Source organism: Mastigoproctus giganteus, chromosome 10 (genome assembly GCF_048544385.1).
Source record: "Mastigoproctus giganteus isolate SK-2022 chromosome 10, ASM4854438v1, whole genome shotgun sequence".
In the NCBI taxonomy this organism is placed as follows: Eukaryota; Metazoa; Arthropoda; class Arachnida; order Uropygi; family Thelyphonidae; genus Mastigoproctus; species Mastigoproctus giganteus.
In genome coordinates this window covers 52913403-52930219 of record NC_143584.1, presented here as the reverse complement: position 1 = coordinate 52930219, position 16817 = coordinate 52913403, and the positions used below count along the sequence as shown (strand labels likewise).

The following is a 16817-nucleotide window of genomic DNA, read 5'->3' as shown; positions in this document are numbered from 1 at the left end:
CTGCTTAAGAGGATAGTTGATTTTAATTTTAATTTTGGTATATTGTCTCTGGCTGAAAAGAGCAGGAGTGCCATTTTGCATGAATCACATACATCTTCTAGTTAAACTGATCATCTTCCAGTAAAGGAGACAATTCTGTGCTCTTTAATGCATGGGCTAAACAAAAGAATCTATTTTCATAATCTTAAATATTTTATAATCCAGTGCCTTGTAGCACTAATACTGAATCACTGCTAATGCCTTCACTGTAAAATGTCATGAGGATTTTTGTCAGACTAAATAAAGATGGTGTTTGTAGAAATAAATATGCCATCCAGCATAAAACCAGCTTCATCCATAAACAGCACAGAGGCTAAGAAAACAGGGATGCCATCAAACTGTTAAAATGCAACATTTCAGAAATACAAACTGAGAAGTTTTTTTTTTTTTTGGTAGTTGTTGGTGCATAGGCTTCTGTGGCCATAATGCACCTCTCGAACCCGCGACCTTTGGGTTGCCAGGCAGGCACTTTACCCACCCGGCTAGCCCGGTCGGCGAAACTGAGAAGTAAAACTTGGAAATGAAGCCTTGGGAGACATCTGTTTAAGTGGACATTTCTCACTTTTTGACATGAACAATTGATCCTATAAGCCGTGGCTTTAATAAAACATTGGGCAGTGCCAAAACTTTTATTAACGTTCAGTATGCAAATTTATAGTTGCATCACAGTGCTTGCTAAAATAAAACAAATATATAGTGAACTGCTTGTTTGGTCAATTGTTTAAAGCTTATTTTGGCCAAATGCTTACTTCATCAATTGTTTGAAGTTCATCTATACAACTGCAATAATTACTGATAAATAGAGATGATCGTGTCCTGGTAATTCTGGTAGGTAAATGAACAATCTAATAAATACATATATAATATACTGTACATGATATATCCAGAATTTACATTTACAATGTTAATAAATTATTACAGACATATTAGAATTTAAGCCTTTACTAAATTTTTTCTTTATTTATAATCAGTCATGAATGTCACACAGCAAATATAACATTCATGACATTCAAAGGAAGGGTAGCAGAGCTCTAGTTAATTGTATATAAATTCTGTACAATTGCTCAATAGTACCTATCTGAAAGGATGAAATCTTATTCACTGTGGTTCTGCTGTGGTGTGCTCAAACTATAAAAAATTTGAACTTATACTTTCCTATGTATCACTGCTTCTGAGAACTAAGTTCTGCTGGTTCTGATTTATTGCCTTGGGCAAATCTCTCCTTTTAGATATCTTGGCTCTAAATCATTTAACTTTCAGCAGGTACATTTCTTAAAGGTCGTCTAATCTATGTTACACAGAATAGTTTCAAACCAGAAATTATTCCTTTACTTGAGGTTTATACTCATTATTGCCATCCAATTGCCTTCACATCCATTTCTCAAGGTGTTTAGCTAGAGGCTTGTTACTAGATAGGGTCTTATCTCATCACCAATTCTTTGTGCTGTGACGTGCTGAAATTCTTCAAATATGCCTCAGGGGTTGGGAAAATAATGACTCATAATAATTGCAATAAATACACCAACCCACAAATGTGAAAAGACTTTAATAAAAATTAAATCAGATTAAACACAGGATAAAACTATATTTAATATAAAAATATAGAATAAACTGATAAAACGGTGGAGTAAAAAGCGATAAAAACAAGACTGAAGCTTTCCAAGGTGACCATCTTTGTCAACAGTAGAACTTAACAGCCACAGTACATCCTTAAATAATACCAGCAGGATCACAGCTCTTAGAGCATGTTACTGGAGAAGTATAGGAGTTTTCCTCCACATGTGTTTGGAGAACAGAAATGGCCTAGGAGCATGCCAGATGGAACACTTAATCCTGTCCAAAGATAATCACGATCTCAAAGAGGGGATGAATACAGACTCCCCAATCTCTATTAATGGTGTTATGTTCTGAAGAACAAATTTGTAAGCTCTAGTTTGTAAATTTGTAAGTTCCAGTGCCGATATCTACATGAATGACTGCTTTTATATGCTCCCCCCATAAGATCTTTGAACTTACATGCTGGCTTCCCTATAAAACAGTCCTCAAAATCTGGACATTTGATCTCACATTCAGTACCGCTTGTACCCTCAATAGGTACAAGGACTTTTATTCTTGACCCAACTGTGTGCAGCCTCCATTGTGGCAGCTGCACACAGTGTGTCTGACAAGGCCAGGATATCCTTGAGATCTGTTCTGTTAAGCCTGGACAGCAGGGAATGCATGTGGTAGTAATGCATGTGAACTCTTCTCTCTGACTTTGTTCCCCTTGCTGAATATACTTGTTCAAAATCTTCTGGGGGCAGCCACATTTTTATTCAGATAAACTGAATGAAAAGGAGAACCCACTGAGAAATTGATTCTCTCTTCTCTTCTGTATAATAGACATAGTAGTAGTGGAAAATGATGCAAGAAAGCAGGCTTATATAGCATTAGCAAAAAAAAAAAAAGTTCACCCATTTCTACCCTCAAAGGATTTATCTAGTTCTCCCTTGAATTTATTCAACCTATCCCCTTCCACAACAACAGATAGAAGCCTGTTCCAACAATCAATCACTGGTGGCTGCAGGCACACATCTATCCTGCACCCATCCTTCCACAACTTGAATTTATGCCCCCTTATGTGCGTAGTCTCAGCAAGCAGAAGAATACCATTAACATTCAGCTTACTCAATCTAGGCAAGGCTTTAAACATGTCAATCAGCTTTCCCTGTAAATTCATGGTCGCAAGATTCTGCAATTAGCAGAAATAAAGCCTTTCTACATAAGAGCACCCTTTTGTTCCATTCAATAATCTGGTTATCCTTTTCTGCAACTGTTCCAGCAGACCTATATCCTTCATAAAGTGTCGCATCTAGAGTACCATATACGGGTACTCTAGATGCGACCCGTATATGGTACTCTAGATGCGACCTAATCACAGCCTCCAGACCCTTATATGGTACTCTAGATGCGACCAAATCACAGCCTTATACAAAGGGATAATTACCTCCTTATCCTTGCTAGCAAAGTTTCTGCATATCATTGACAAAAGCCCATGTCTCTACATGAGAATTTCATGTCTGACTGCACAATTATCCCAAGGTCTTTTCTTCTAATGGTGAATATATTGTGAACATTGCATTTCCATGCATGCATGGAAGAAAGCAGAACAGATCAATTAAAAATCCTAGATTTTTAATTGTTATATTATTAATTGGCTGAATTAGCAATAATAGTGGTTAGAGCCAAGGGATCATAGTCATGTAGTGAACCTATTTATCCATAACATCTTGGTATATCATAGAAGTGCTAGAGAATGACATAATTCAGCACTGCTGCAAATATCCTCCATATTCAATGAAGTCATTGTTGTTGTTGACTCAATTGTCAGGGAAACAGGATAGGTGGAATAGGAACAGGGTATGTCTACCAAGGGCAAAAGTTGATGACGTTGTAGAGCAGATATCATCTTTTAAGGGAAAAAAGGTGATATTGTTGTACACGTTGGCATTAATGACATTATGTGTAGGAGATCTGCAGATTTACTAAGCAAGTACAGGTCAATGCTGAAAAAAAGCCACGAGTTAGGGTTAAATTTGAAAATGTCAGCAATCCTGCTCAAACACGATAGGGAGTATATGACAAGAGCCCTGTCAATCAATTCGGCCCTGGAGAGATAGTGCAAGGCCCATGGGGTAGAATTTTTCTCAGCATAGTCTGTGTTTGTTAACAGGAGAAATTGCTTCTACAGGGATGGTATACACTTGAATACAAAGGGTGCAAGAATATTTGCTGATGCTATCAAGGCAATGTTAGGTGGGTCGGAAAACTGCTAGCTTGGGGGATTCACAGACTAATAAGTTAACAGTAGCTGAAGGCAGAGGTGGAAATGATTCTTGCACTGCTTCTATTGGAATGAGCAGCAGCTCAGAAAGCCAGTTCCTGGGGATGTCAGGAACTGCAGGGGGTCACAAAACAAGTAAATATATGGGCTGTGTTAGAGTAACTAAGAGTAAGAACAGGTGCATGTATACTTGAATGTACACCAATGTTAGGAGTATAGTAAACAAATTTGATGAATTTGAAGTGCTGATCAAGACATCCAGGCAGATTTTGTTGGGATATCAGAGACTTCATGCCACTCAGATATAAGGGATGCAGAATTGGAATTTTGGGGAGTACAATTGTGTATGGAAAGGTTAGACAGGATAGGAAGGGAGGACAGGTTATGCTGTTAGTTAAGAAACACACAAAATCTAAGGAAGTACATCCAGTTGACATGGATGCACAGTGCAATGTTGAGTCAATTTAGTGTGACATAAGCACTGGGAAAGCAAAAATGAAGATAGGTGTTTGTTATAGGCCTAATGACTCTGATGAGTATAATGAACAATTATACAAAGAAATAGAGTGGACCAGTAAATCAGAGTGTCTTATAATGGGGGATTTTAACTTCCCAGATGTACACTGGAACTTGTGGGTTGTTCACTCGCACACTAGCAAGGCTTTTGTGGATTTATTGGATGATTGTTTTCTACAGCAACATGTTAGAGAGGCAACAAGAGGAAGTAACACTCTTCATCTGATTATCAGCAGTGATTATTCATGTATTGAGAATTTACAGATAAAGGAACCACTAAGTGTACCGATGTGGGATTTACTTAAAGATGTAACCTTCCCTTTACCCCTACCATCAGGGGTAAAGGGAAGGGTATTTGTTTTTGTAAAGGCGATTCATTGGTAACATCATCAGTGGGACCAGTGATGATGTTACCAACAGCAAATTTTAAGCATTCAAGGAAGTAATCTTGGAAGCTACTAGGCTTTTTTTTCTCACTAAGAAATACTGCTCTAGGTTCAGGCCCAAATGGATGTCAGATGAACTAATGAGACTCGTGGCAGAGAACAAAAATGCATGGGATGCACATAAATTGTCAGGCGACACAAAAGCCTATGGTAGATACAAGCTAATCTGTAATGAAGTCACAAAGGAGGTTAGGCAAGCAAAGGCAGATTACGAAAAATCTACGGCAAAGGATGCAAAGAAAAACAGCAGACTTCTTTAGTTATATAAACTCTAAAAGGAAGGGGATGAATCAGATTGGTCCACTTAATATCAATAGTTTGACTGTAGATGAACTAAATGAGTATTTTGCATGCATTCACACATGAGGAGTTATTCAAGGAGGAGAGGGCCAGATGTTTGTCAAATTCTAACAGGGTGTTAAAAGATTTTGTAATAACTAAGAGCAAAGTGGAGCAGAAATTGTAGAAGTTAAACATAAAGAAGAACCTGGAGTGGATGGGATCTATTCAGTTATATTAAAGGAGGCAGCAAAGGAAGTAAGCAAACTCTTAGCCATAATTATGAGAGCATCCTTGGACTCTGGGAAAGTCTCATAGCCTAGAGATGTGCAAATGTATCTCCATTTCACAAAAAGGGATCAAAGGGTGACACAAGTAATTACAGACCTGTTAGTTTGACTTCTGCTCCAAGGAAAATAATGGGGTCACTGGTTAAATAAGCATTGCAGGATCATTTGGACAAGACTGCAGCAATAATTCAGACACAGCATGGGTTTGTCAAGGGGAAGTCCTGTGACCAATTTGATTAGATACTATGATGTGGTCACGAAGGAACTGGATGCAAAAAATAGATCCTGTGGGAGCAGTGCATTCTGCCCTGAAGGTTGCCGCTGTGTTGTGCGGTGCATAAGAGTGAGCTCTGGCATTGGGTTGGGCAGCTGAGAGCTTGATGGGCCCCCATTTTAATTCCTTCGAGGGTATCTACCCAACTCTTCAAGCTTTTATAGACACCCATTAGAACACTGAGTTGGTGACTAATTTCTTCACATTCTCTTCACACAAAAAGACATCCTCCATGGCTAGGTCATGTCCTGTTCATGAGATATCTGCAAACATGTCGCATTTTTCACATTTTTTTAGACTGTGATGTGTTGGAGAATCGGCACCTTGGGTTTTCCCCTGAACCACAGCACTTTCGCACCTTTGCGCATGTTGCTTTGTTGCTCTAGTCTGGGACATGAATTTCGCTTAAATACAATTTAATTAACAATAAAAATAAAAAGGATTTATAAATTTAATTGATTAATTGCCAATACTATAGTAAGCTAACAGATTCCTACTACATTGCTATGTATTACGCCATCTAGTTTTACATTATACCTTATGCTATCAAGTTCGAGATATATGTAATGCTATTCCGTATCAATGCTACACAATGGCAAGTTTCGAATGGTACACATTTTACCGATACTAAGTAATAACCAACAAAATCTCTATCTAAGTTCAAAAAAAACTAAGTATCACAACTAGGAATATAAAACTACTTCTAGAAAATAAATTAATATGCCAATTAAGTCTATAAAATGGTAAAAATTTAAGAAAAACTTCTCTATTAGCTGGAGATGTAAAAACTTTGCTTGCACAGAGCTAACCTTGATCGCCTATTATCCATTCCCCCCTGTTGTTCTACCTTCAGACAGTGGGAGATCAACTGTGACCTTCAATATGGTGGACTATCACCACAAAACCTTGGAACTATTAAACAATATGGGAGCTTATAAGATGACTGACAGAAATCCTTGATGGGATTAGAATGTTGTGTTACTAAAATCCTGCAGGGTTGGCTGAATGCCCTAAAGATTTCTATGGACACATACTGCACATTACATGCCACTGGCTGCCAGTTACATAGATTTTACCTACCAAAAGTTCAAAAAACAAGGATTCTGCTTAGACCTATTGAGTCAGTTGTGGGGAGCCATATGTTATTGTTGCTAATTTAGCCATGGAACAGCTGTTCCTCATGCATGCATGCATGGAAATGCTATGTCAACGATATGATTTGCTTTTATACGGAGGGGAGGAGTTCTCAAATTTCTCAATCGGTGTCCCCCCTTTCATTCAGTTTACCTCAGAGGTGGAAGTAGAAGATACCGTCCCTATCCTTGATGTATTGGTTTGTAGGGATGGCCCTAGGGTGAAGATGAATGTCTATAGGAAACCCATGTGTCAAGGACAATATTTGTATTACAGTACGGCACAAGTCAACACTCATAAAAATATTGTAATTAAGGCATTAGGGATATTGTAATTATTCAATAGGGTCATAATTACAATATTTTTATGCAGTGCCTCTGATGATAGAGGTGCTGCATAGAGGAAGAGATCAGATCTTCAAAAATGTGGCTACCAGCAAAAGATTTTGGCAAGGAGAGAGCATTCACACCTGTTGTTCCCACATTCATTCCTTACTATCTGGGCTTAATATAATGAATCTCAAGGATATTATGGACTTGTCAGACATGCTGTGTACAGCTGCCAGGGAAGAGGTGCATGTAGTTGTGTCAACAGTAAAAGACCTTGAACTTATTGAGGGTAGAAGTGGTGCTGTATATGAGATCTGGAGTGTAGGGACTGTTATAAGAGAGTCAGCACATAGGTTCAAAGATCATATGGAGGGGTAGCATAGAAAAGCAACAGTTTACTGATTATGGGAAATATTCTGAGGCTGAGCACTTCTGGAAGATCATCAAATTTCTCCAGGTGAGGCAATTATTGTTGATTGTTTGCAGGGATTGCAAACAATCAACAATATTGGCACTGGAAATGGCTTAAGAGTATATGAATTTGTTGTTTAGAACATAATATCATTAATAGAGATAGGGTAGTCTGTATTCATCCTTTCTCTGACACTTTTTTTTTTTTTTTTGTTAGTTGTTGGTGCATCGGCTTCTGTGGCCATAATGCACCTCCCAAAGTTTTTGCATTTTACTCTGATCCAAGCCCGAGGCGGGATTCGAACCCGCGACCTTTGGGTTGCCAGGCAGGCACTTTACCTATCTGGCTAGCCCGGTCGGCTCTCTGACACTCTGATGTTCCTTGGACTGGATGAACAGTTCCACCTGGCATGCTCCCAGTCCATTTGTGGTCTCCAAGTGCATATGTGGAGGATAATTACCATCAGGGGTGTATTGCTAAAAAAATAGTACCGGAACTATATGATAACGCCACATCGACTGTACAGTAACTGAATCAGACTTCAGACTCACAGTTCATAGAACAACCAGTTCTAGTGTTCAGCTCACGGCGAATCAAAATGCAGCATTCACATGCATCACAGTATATCTCATTCGTTGGATCTCTTTATCTAACACACTGTACTTTAGTAAGACATATTCAAGTTTCATTGCGAAATTTATATTTTTGTTTTTAAATAAATTTTTAAAGAAATCTATTAATTTTAAAGATTACTATTAATATATATTTTTAGTAGCAATGGGTAAAATAGATATTTCTCCCTCCCCTTTGATTATGCCATTGTTTCATAATATTAGGTGTATAAATTTAATGACTTTCTATTATGACATTTAGAAAAAGTACCGGAACATCGTTCCGGTGTGTTCCAGCCAGAATACGCCATCGATTACCATGCTCCTACAGTAACACATACCAAGTAATATTTGAGGATGCACGGTGGATGTAAAGTTTCATTGTTGATAAAGGAGGTAGTCACCTTTGAAAGCTTCGGGGTTATTTTTATTGCATTTATTAGGGAGGTGATTATCCCATTTTATTAGGCAACGGTCAGGCCACATCTTGAGTACTGCATAAAGGTCTGGAGGCCTCATTTTAGGAAGGATGTAGAATTTCTGGAATGGGTACAGAGAAGGAAAATGAGATTTGTGAGAGAATAAAAGGAATGCTCTTGCTTCAGTTCTGCAAATTCCAGCATCTGGAGACTAGGTATGCAAGGGTGATCTGCTTGAGGTATTTAAGGCTTTAAATGGATAGATGAAGTTCAATGCTAATGAAATTCTTCCTCTTGCTCAAACTATGCACATGAGAGGGGGGGGGTGCATAAATTCAAACTGAGGAAGGATGGTTGCAGAATAGATGTGTGAAGTTTACCTTTAGCTAGCAGATGGTTGATTTTTTCTAGAACAAACTTTCATCTGCTGTTGTGGAAGTTGATGGCTTGAATAAATTCAAGAAAGAACTAAACAAACTATTGGAGGGGATGAATAGGTGAAATGTTTTTTGTATGATGCTGTATAGGCTTGCTTTCTTGTATCATTTTCAACTACTAGTACTAATACCTTGTTATTTCATAGTATCCAATCAGATTGGTCAGACAAAGCTACCCTTTAACAAATTCATGCTCTGGCTGCAGTATAAATTTTATTTCTGTCTAGATGGTACTGCATTACTTTGGACACCTATAAGGGTTTGTGTGATTGTGTTTGTAATAAACTGTATCCAAATTACTGATGATTTAAACATTTCCCATTTAGCATTTGTATTTTTATTAAAGTTACCTTTCAGCCCCCCCCCCCCCCCCCCCCCGAAAAGAACTTTAATAAAAATACAAATGCTAAATGGGAAATGTTTATATATATTTATAAAAACAAAAACCCTTACCCTTGGGAGAAGTTACTTTTTTAAATATATCCCACTGCAATATACTATGATCAATGTTTGTCAGTAGTCACAATGTATTGCAATGGGATCTGGTTTCCCTTTTGGCATCTCTACCCAATTGATGTAAGAAACAGTCATCTAGCATTCCAGAAATTTCTCATTATTAGGCAAGTGACCAAACCACAAGTTCCAGCCAACATCTGTAAAATCAGTCTCTCATGATAAGAAATTCTGATTTGCTTACTTATCCTATTTGTCTGTACAGATTATATTCATCACAGTCATCCTGTCTATAATACACCATACTGATTAAATATAGTTAATTTCTGTATATGCTAGTCTCAAATCTATATGCTTGGAAAATCATTGCCTTGCCCTATATTTCACTACGTTTCTCATACTATGTTTCTGATATTCCTATGATGTCTGCATTTGTCAACTTAACTCCCAAATTCACCAAATTTATTAAGTACACTCCTAGCATTATTGTGCAAACATATGAGGGATTGATTTATACATTCATTGTGACCCAATCCATGTAGTTGCTTATAGCAGTACTTTCTCCAGGAATTCTGTTTCCCATTTCAGTTTCCCATTCATATAAAATATTATTGCTACTGGTATAACTTTCCACTACAGCAGGAATCTTCTCTTCCAAGGCCCCATAAAGAATACTTAAAGTGCTATAGGATAAATTTAAACAAGTCCTTGCCCTTATCTGACCCTTCCCAATCTCCCTCCTATATTAACCCCAGGGGGCTCACATCTGGTGAGTATGGGCTTGGCACACCCAGGGTCCTGAGCTGGATATCATCATTCTTCTTTTTCTTGATGATTTCCTTCTACTTTTCTCTCTCAGGGTAATTCAGATTTTTTTTTTTTTGCCTGGTGCAGCATAAGCCTCAGGCTTCCTTGCACCATATATGGCTGCTGCTAATAATAATAAATAATATTTTTCAATACATAACTTGAGAATACTAGATTTTTCAGATCTTATCCTCTTTCATAGACTACAGTTCAGGATAGGAAGTAATCCTGTTTACTTCTCTCGATATGTTATTCTTAGTACAACAGACTGGGCTTCACACCATTACTCAGTAACATGATGGGAGATATGCCCATAAGAACCCGGTGAGCATTGTCTGATAGTCTCAGAAATATGCATGATAACAAAAAGGGCATCTGGGTAGATTATCGAATTAGTGATGGGCATAACTGAGAGGTTATAATCAATTCATTTGACTCATTTGATTATGGCAAATAATTTGATTAAATTCATCATTTGAATAATTAGAAGTTATTGACCACTAGTCAATCATTTGATTATGAAAAATTATTTGATTATATTGTATCATTCAAATGATTGGAAGATTGAACTATCATTCAATTATATTCATATCAGTACAGGTCTGGTGGTCAATACAGGTCTGGAGGCCTCATTTCAAGAAGGATGTAGAGCTGCTGGAACGAGTACAGAGAAGGGCAACAAGATTAGTGAATGGAACAAAGGGGTGCTCTTACGAAGAAAGGCTTAAGTTTTGCAAATTACAGTGTCTGGAGACTAGGCACCAGCGAGGTGATCTGATAGAGGTGTATAAAGCCTTGAATGGTTTGAGCATGCTCAATGCTGATGGGATTCTTCCTCTAGCTCAGAATAATCACCTGAGAGGGCATAAATTCAAATTGAGGAAAGACAGATGTAGGATAGACGTGCAGAAATTTGCCTTTAGCCAGCGGGTGGTTGGTTGGTGGAACAGACTTTCATCCCTTGTAGTGGAGGTTGATAGCCTAAATAAGTTTAAGGCTCAGCTGGACAGGTATTTTGAACGAACAGAGGGGTGAAGTGGAAGTGGGTTTTTTTTTTTTTTTTTTTTTTTTTGGCTGATGCTGCATAAGCTTGCTTTCTTGCATCAAATGCCTCTACTAATGCTAATGCTAATATTGCTTCAACGATAAAATTTTATATCTGTTGTTTAGAAACATTTGTTGAGATATCCCAAATTATAATAAAACTGTATCAATGGAAGTTTGGCAATTTTTTTTTATCCATAAAATTTCAACTTGATTGGATATTCTTCAAACATCTGATGTTTGTTTCAGATGATTGACTGACTGATGCCTGACAAGAAAATGTCAGATTGGAGTCAAAATTTCAGCATTTTACTGGTACCCGGGAAGTTTTAAGGCCAATTACAATTGTTGTAAAGGCTTCCCTTAGCTATAGTCACTTTCAAGTCTGTCCTCCCCCCCCCCAATAAAGAGATCCACATAAATTAAAGAATGGTTGAACATTATTTTAGAAGGAAATGTTAGACAGATACTAATTTTTCATTGCATTGCTCTTAAGTCTCTATGGAGGTTTTAGGTCAATTTTAATTTCAAAGTCTCATCAACTCCCTCCCCTATATACACATACAGAGAGATTAAATGATAAATCTGGAACAACAGCTTTGCTTCATTTCAAAATTTCAGCACCTGTTTACATTATTCCTCTGAGCCTTTTTACCAAATATTATGTCAACAGCTTAACTGTGTTCACCTGTTCCCCCCCACTTCCAACCTAATTGGCACACCAAATTTCTAATAAATTGATTAGCAGTTGATAACTACTGATAACATTTGATTCGATTTTACTCATATCATTTGAATGATATTAGAGAATGATCTTCTTTAACCTTTTATTTGACCAATAAATGGCTAAAAGAAGAAGTGGACCAATTATTAGAAGGAATGGGAAAAAAGAAAGAACCATTCTTTTTTCCCAGGAAAAAAGAATGGGAAAAAAGAATGGTTCTTTAAGGTAAAATAAAAATATCATCCACAGTTTTGAATAATCTTATAGTAATTTTTTCCTCCCAAAAAAAAGTCCTTGTAATCACTTAGACTCCACATGCCTGGCTAAGGGTTAAAAAAAAAACTAGAAAAAACAAAGAGATAGAGAAGAGGCTATAGAAATTTCAAAACTCACAGTCACTTGGCATGTGAATATCACATCATGAGGGTTTTGGCCTTCCAGAGTACAAAATAGAAGTTTTAACTCCTGAGATATGTTATTTAATAATCACACATGCCTGAAATATAAAGCAATGCATACATTACCTAACCTGTTTTTTTTAGATGTGCTCACATACATTTAAAGCATCTACTGTCTTCACCGTGTCTGTTCATCTGCATATAGCAACTTGGCTTGTAGCATAAATATTTTGATGGAATTTTATATTTGTGTTTTTTAAAAAGTTAAGAAATTCCAAATTTAATTAAATTTGGAATGATAGAAATTTGGCAATTTTATTTTCATAAAACTTCAAGTTGTCTTTGCACATATAAATCAATATTTCAGATGTTTGTTTGCTACTCCACAAGTAAAAGCAGAACTGACAGCAAATTTTCAGAATATGCTCTTTTGCATATTCTGAAAATTTGGTTTTAGAGTTGATTCCAGTTTGTACCAAACACCAGCAGTTTCACAAAAATCCTTATAGAAAGCTACATTAGTTTCAGATGTGGAACATTAATTGAGGGGAAAGTTGAATCAATATCAAACTCAGCAGAAGTTCTGTTAGCCCTTGGAAACACTGTGATAAATTTGGTACAGCTAATCGTATCCTTTTGAAAATTTCAGATCTTATTTAAAATATTCTTCTGAATCTTTGTACCAAATTTCATGTTTATAGCTTGACTCATATCTCCCACACCTGCAGCACTGTTCCAAAAAAAAAATAATTATGCAAAAAATCTGATCTTACAGCTACCTGTCACACGAACATCACTATGTGATGTTCGTGTGATGGGTAGCTATTATATTGGATATAAAAGGTTTTAACTTCTGTTACTTGATAATTGAGTGCACCTGAAATGTAAAATTGACAACTGCACATCATCTAACTTGTTTCATGCCAATCACTGGCACACCAAGAAACTTACAAGCATGTCACGGTACAATTATATAATATAAAATGGAATACACTCGGAGCCATTAGTCCCCTTAGCTCCCTTCCTCAATGCTAATTTAGAATATGGCATAACAATTTCTAGTACCCACAGTTAGGCGCCTCCGTAGCCAGGTGGGAAGGAGCAGCAGTGCGTAGCACACGCTTCTTGATTAGACCGGGGTTCGAGCCCGTCACCACCAAATACGGAGGATGCGGAAAGGTCACGAAATGACCACCGCATATCCCGGAGCAATATGGCCTTAGTTGCTAATGCTCCTAAAAACCAAATAACTAACAAACAAACAAACCCACAGTTTTTTTTTGAAATTTCTGGTTTTGTTTTTCATAAAAATGTGTATAATTACAAAATTAGATGTTATTCTTTGAAAAAGAATACATGTAAATGTTTAGAAGATAGCCATCCCCTACATCAGCAAAGGCCACTGCTGTATGGGCCTTTGCAACATAGTTATATCGCTGTAGTGAGGTACAGGATGATGCTAGAAGCAATCTTAAAAAAGGGAAGTTGTTTGTTGTTTGTTATTTGGTTTTTAGGAGCATTAGCAACTAAGGCCATATTGCTCCAGGATATGCGATGGTCATTCCCTGACCTTTCCACATCCTCCATATTTGGTGGTGACGGGCTCGAACCCCGGTCTAATCAAGAAGCGTGTGCTTCGCACTGCTGCTCCTTTCCACCTGGCTATGAAGGCACCAAGGGAAGTAGTCAAAACTGAAACTGAAGCCATAAAGTCGAAGGATTCAGGATGAATTTTGAAATATTAAATCTAGTGCCCAGGTTTCTGGAGACTCACACAGAAGAGATTTTAGATTAAGTGAATTAATTGTGTTGAAGTAGGGTTTTTTAAAAAAAGAAGGGGAATAAATAAATTTCCATTTATAATCTGTATGGCTAAGGCCAGGAGTCAACAGATTATTTTAACTATTTTTATTGCAGTGACTATATCAATGCAGCAGTTAATAATGGGCCATGAATTTTTTGTGACAGTAGATGAGTTCAATCTTGAAATGTGCATATGCATTATAGAAATTTTTCCCCACAACCACACCAGGCACCCAAAGAACTTGGTGTGGTTGTGGAACAAAAATGAGTTTCTAACAGAGAAGAGACTGAAGTGTTCACTAAAACTAATATATGATATTATGATTAATATGTGGTGGCAATTCAATAGGTTTGCTCAGTAATAATCTTAGGGGTGTGGTAATGAATCAGATATATAACAATAACTTTTAGATATTTGTTCAATACAATGCTGACTTCTTCAAACATACTGGAATGGCACTGCACAATTTTAATTATTTTAAAATCATTTTCATTCATTATGGTAACTGCTTTGTGTATCTTGTCCTCATTTAGTAATGTTCACTTAAAAAAAAAAGTATATATATATAGATAGATAATTTTATTGTTTAAACAAAAATAAATTTAAAAGTATAATCAAGCCATACCAGTAACAGGCCTGCCTCCATCATTAGGTGGTGGTAACCAACTGAGGTTTGCAAAATTTGCTCCAAAATCTTTGATTTTAGGTTGTCCTGGAGAGTCAGGTGTATCTAGATATGAAACATTAGAAAAGTGAAATCTGATATCTAAGGAAAAATTAGAAAGTTAAAAAATGAAAAAAGTTTGCAAAATTTAAAATTGAATCTAGTTCAAATTTTCCCTGGTAAGGAAAATTTGAACAACAGAAAGAAGGTTTTTTATTTCTGTTTCTGGATATCCATTTTATTAATTCAACTCAAGCATCACTTTCCTGTGTCTTAGTAAACAACTGATAGAATTAAGGAAAGTTCTGGTTCTGTAAGTTGCTGTCTGCTGTTTTTTTAAATTTTTTTTTAATCAGAATGTTATGTACAACCACTGATAATGAAGTTTACTCATTTATGGGTAGCAAATAAATGTAATAATTGAGGTGTATAAAGCCTTGAATGGTTTGAGCATGCTCAATGCTGATGGGATTCTTCCTCTTGCCCATAATCACCTGAGAGGGCATAAATTCAAATTGAGGAAAGACAGTTGTAGGATACATGTGCGGAAGTTTGCCTTTAGCTTGTCTGTTTGTCTGTTCCACCAATCAGCGAGTAGTTGATTGGTGGAACAGACTTCCATCTTTTGTTGTGGAAGTTTAGCCTAAATAAATTTAAGGCTGAGCTGGACAGCTATTTGGAACGAACGGAGGGGTGAAATCGGAGCGTTTTTTTTTTTCGTTTTCTGGCTGATGCTGCATAAGCTTGCGTTCTTGCATTGTATGCCTCTACTAATGCTAATGTGACTCAGACTTTCTCATACTAATAGATTATAATAACATTCTTTATTCAGCTTAATTCTTTAGAAGACATTCATCATAATCTCCCATAAGCAGACATGATATGACAATATTTCTTGTTATCTTTTTATCCCAGTGAGATACCAAACTTGTACTTGTACAAAATAGTTTTAAAGAGCATTAAAACAGCACATATATAAATTCAATAGTTATTTTAAAATAACAATTTTTTCAACCAAGTGAATGAATTTGGACATTTTCATAATGGACTCTTTTAAAGAACTGTTTCATTGATTATGTCTTGATAAAGACATAATCAATGAAATCAAATAATCAGTGATTATAAAAATATAATCACTGATTATAATGTATAAAAATAAATTATTGCATATAAAATAATATAGGCACTATAAAATTGAATTATTTTTAATTTATCACTATAAAAATAAATTATTGCATTATTTATTATATCACTTAATTAAATAAACTATTGCATTCATAATCAAAGTAGCACTTTTTTTTTATTTTTTTTATTTTCTTAATATAAATGTTTGTGCAGAGATATATTTTCATATCGGAACATTTAAAATTTATAATGCAGCAATCTGCCTCTTAAGCAACCTGGGCAGGACACTTAAGGGGCATATAGCTTTTAATGTGTGAAGGTTTTTTTTTTTTTTTTTGGTAGTTGTTGGCGCATCGGCTTCTGTGGCCATAGTGCACCTCCCAAGGTTTTTGCAGTACTTTGATCCAAGCCCGAGGCGGGATTCGAACCCGCGACCTTTGGGTTGCCAGGCAGGCACTTTACCAACCTGGCTAGCCCGGTCGGCTGTGTGAAGTTTATGGTTCTGCACGTGGAAAATAAAAATCCAAAAATATTTTGTGTGGCTTTTTTTTTTTTTTTTATATGAAAACCCTATGCATGAGAGGAATAGTACTTAGTACCATGCATGGGTTGAGGGTTGAGAAGATAAAAGAAGATACTTGTTGACATTAGACTTGAATTTCTGTAGATAATAATTTTCAGGAAATACATATAAAGGAGGTTGTTCCAGAAAACAGAAGTTGAAGGATAAATGAGAAAGAAGAAATGTTGGTTCTGTAACTTTGAAGTTGGACAATAAAAGGATGCCAA

The 16817-nt window shown here is 36.5% G+C and overlaps 1 protein-coding gene across 2 annotated transcripts in view; it reads right to left on the bottom strand.

The window, feature by feature from the left end:
• The window catches only part of LOC150079033 (twitchin-like), a 2795346-nt gene that overhangs the window by 947919 nt on the left and 1830610 nt on the right, over positions 1–16817 (bottom strand). For both annotated transcript variants that reach the window (XM_090382361.1, XM_090382360.1), the window contains one exon: positions 14865–14969. In XM_090382361.1, coding sequence (XP_090238487.1) covers positions 14865–14969 — 105 coding nt within the window. The remainder of the gene's footprint in view (positions 1–14864; positions 14970–16817) is intronic.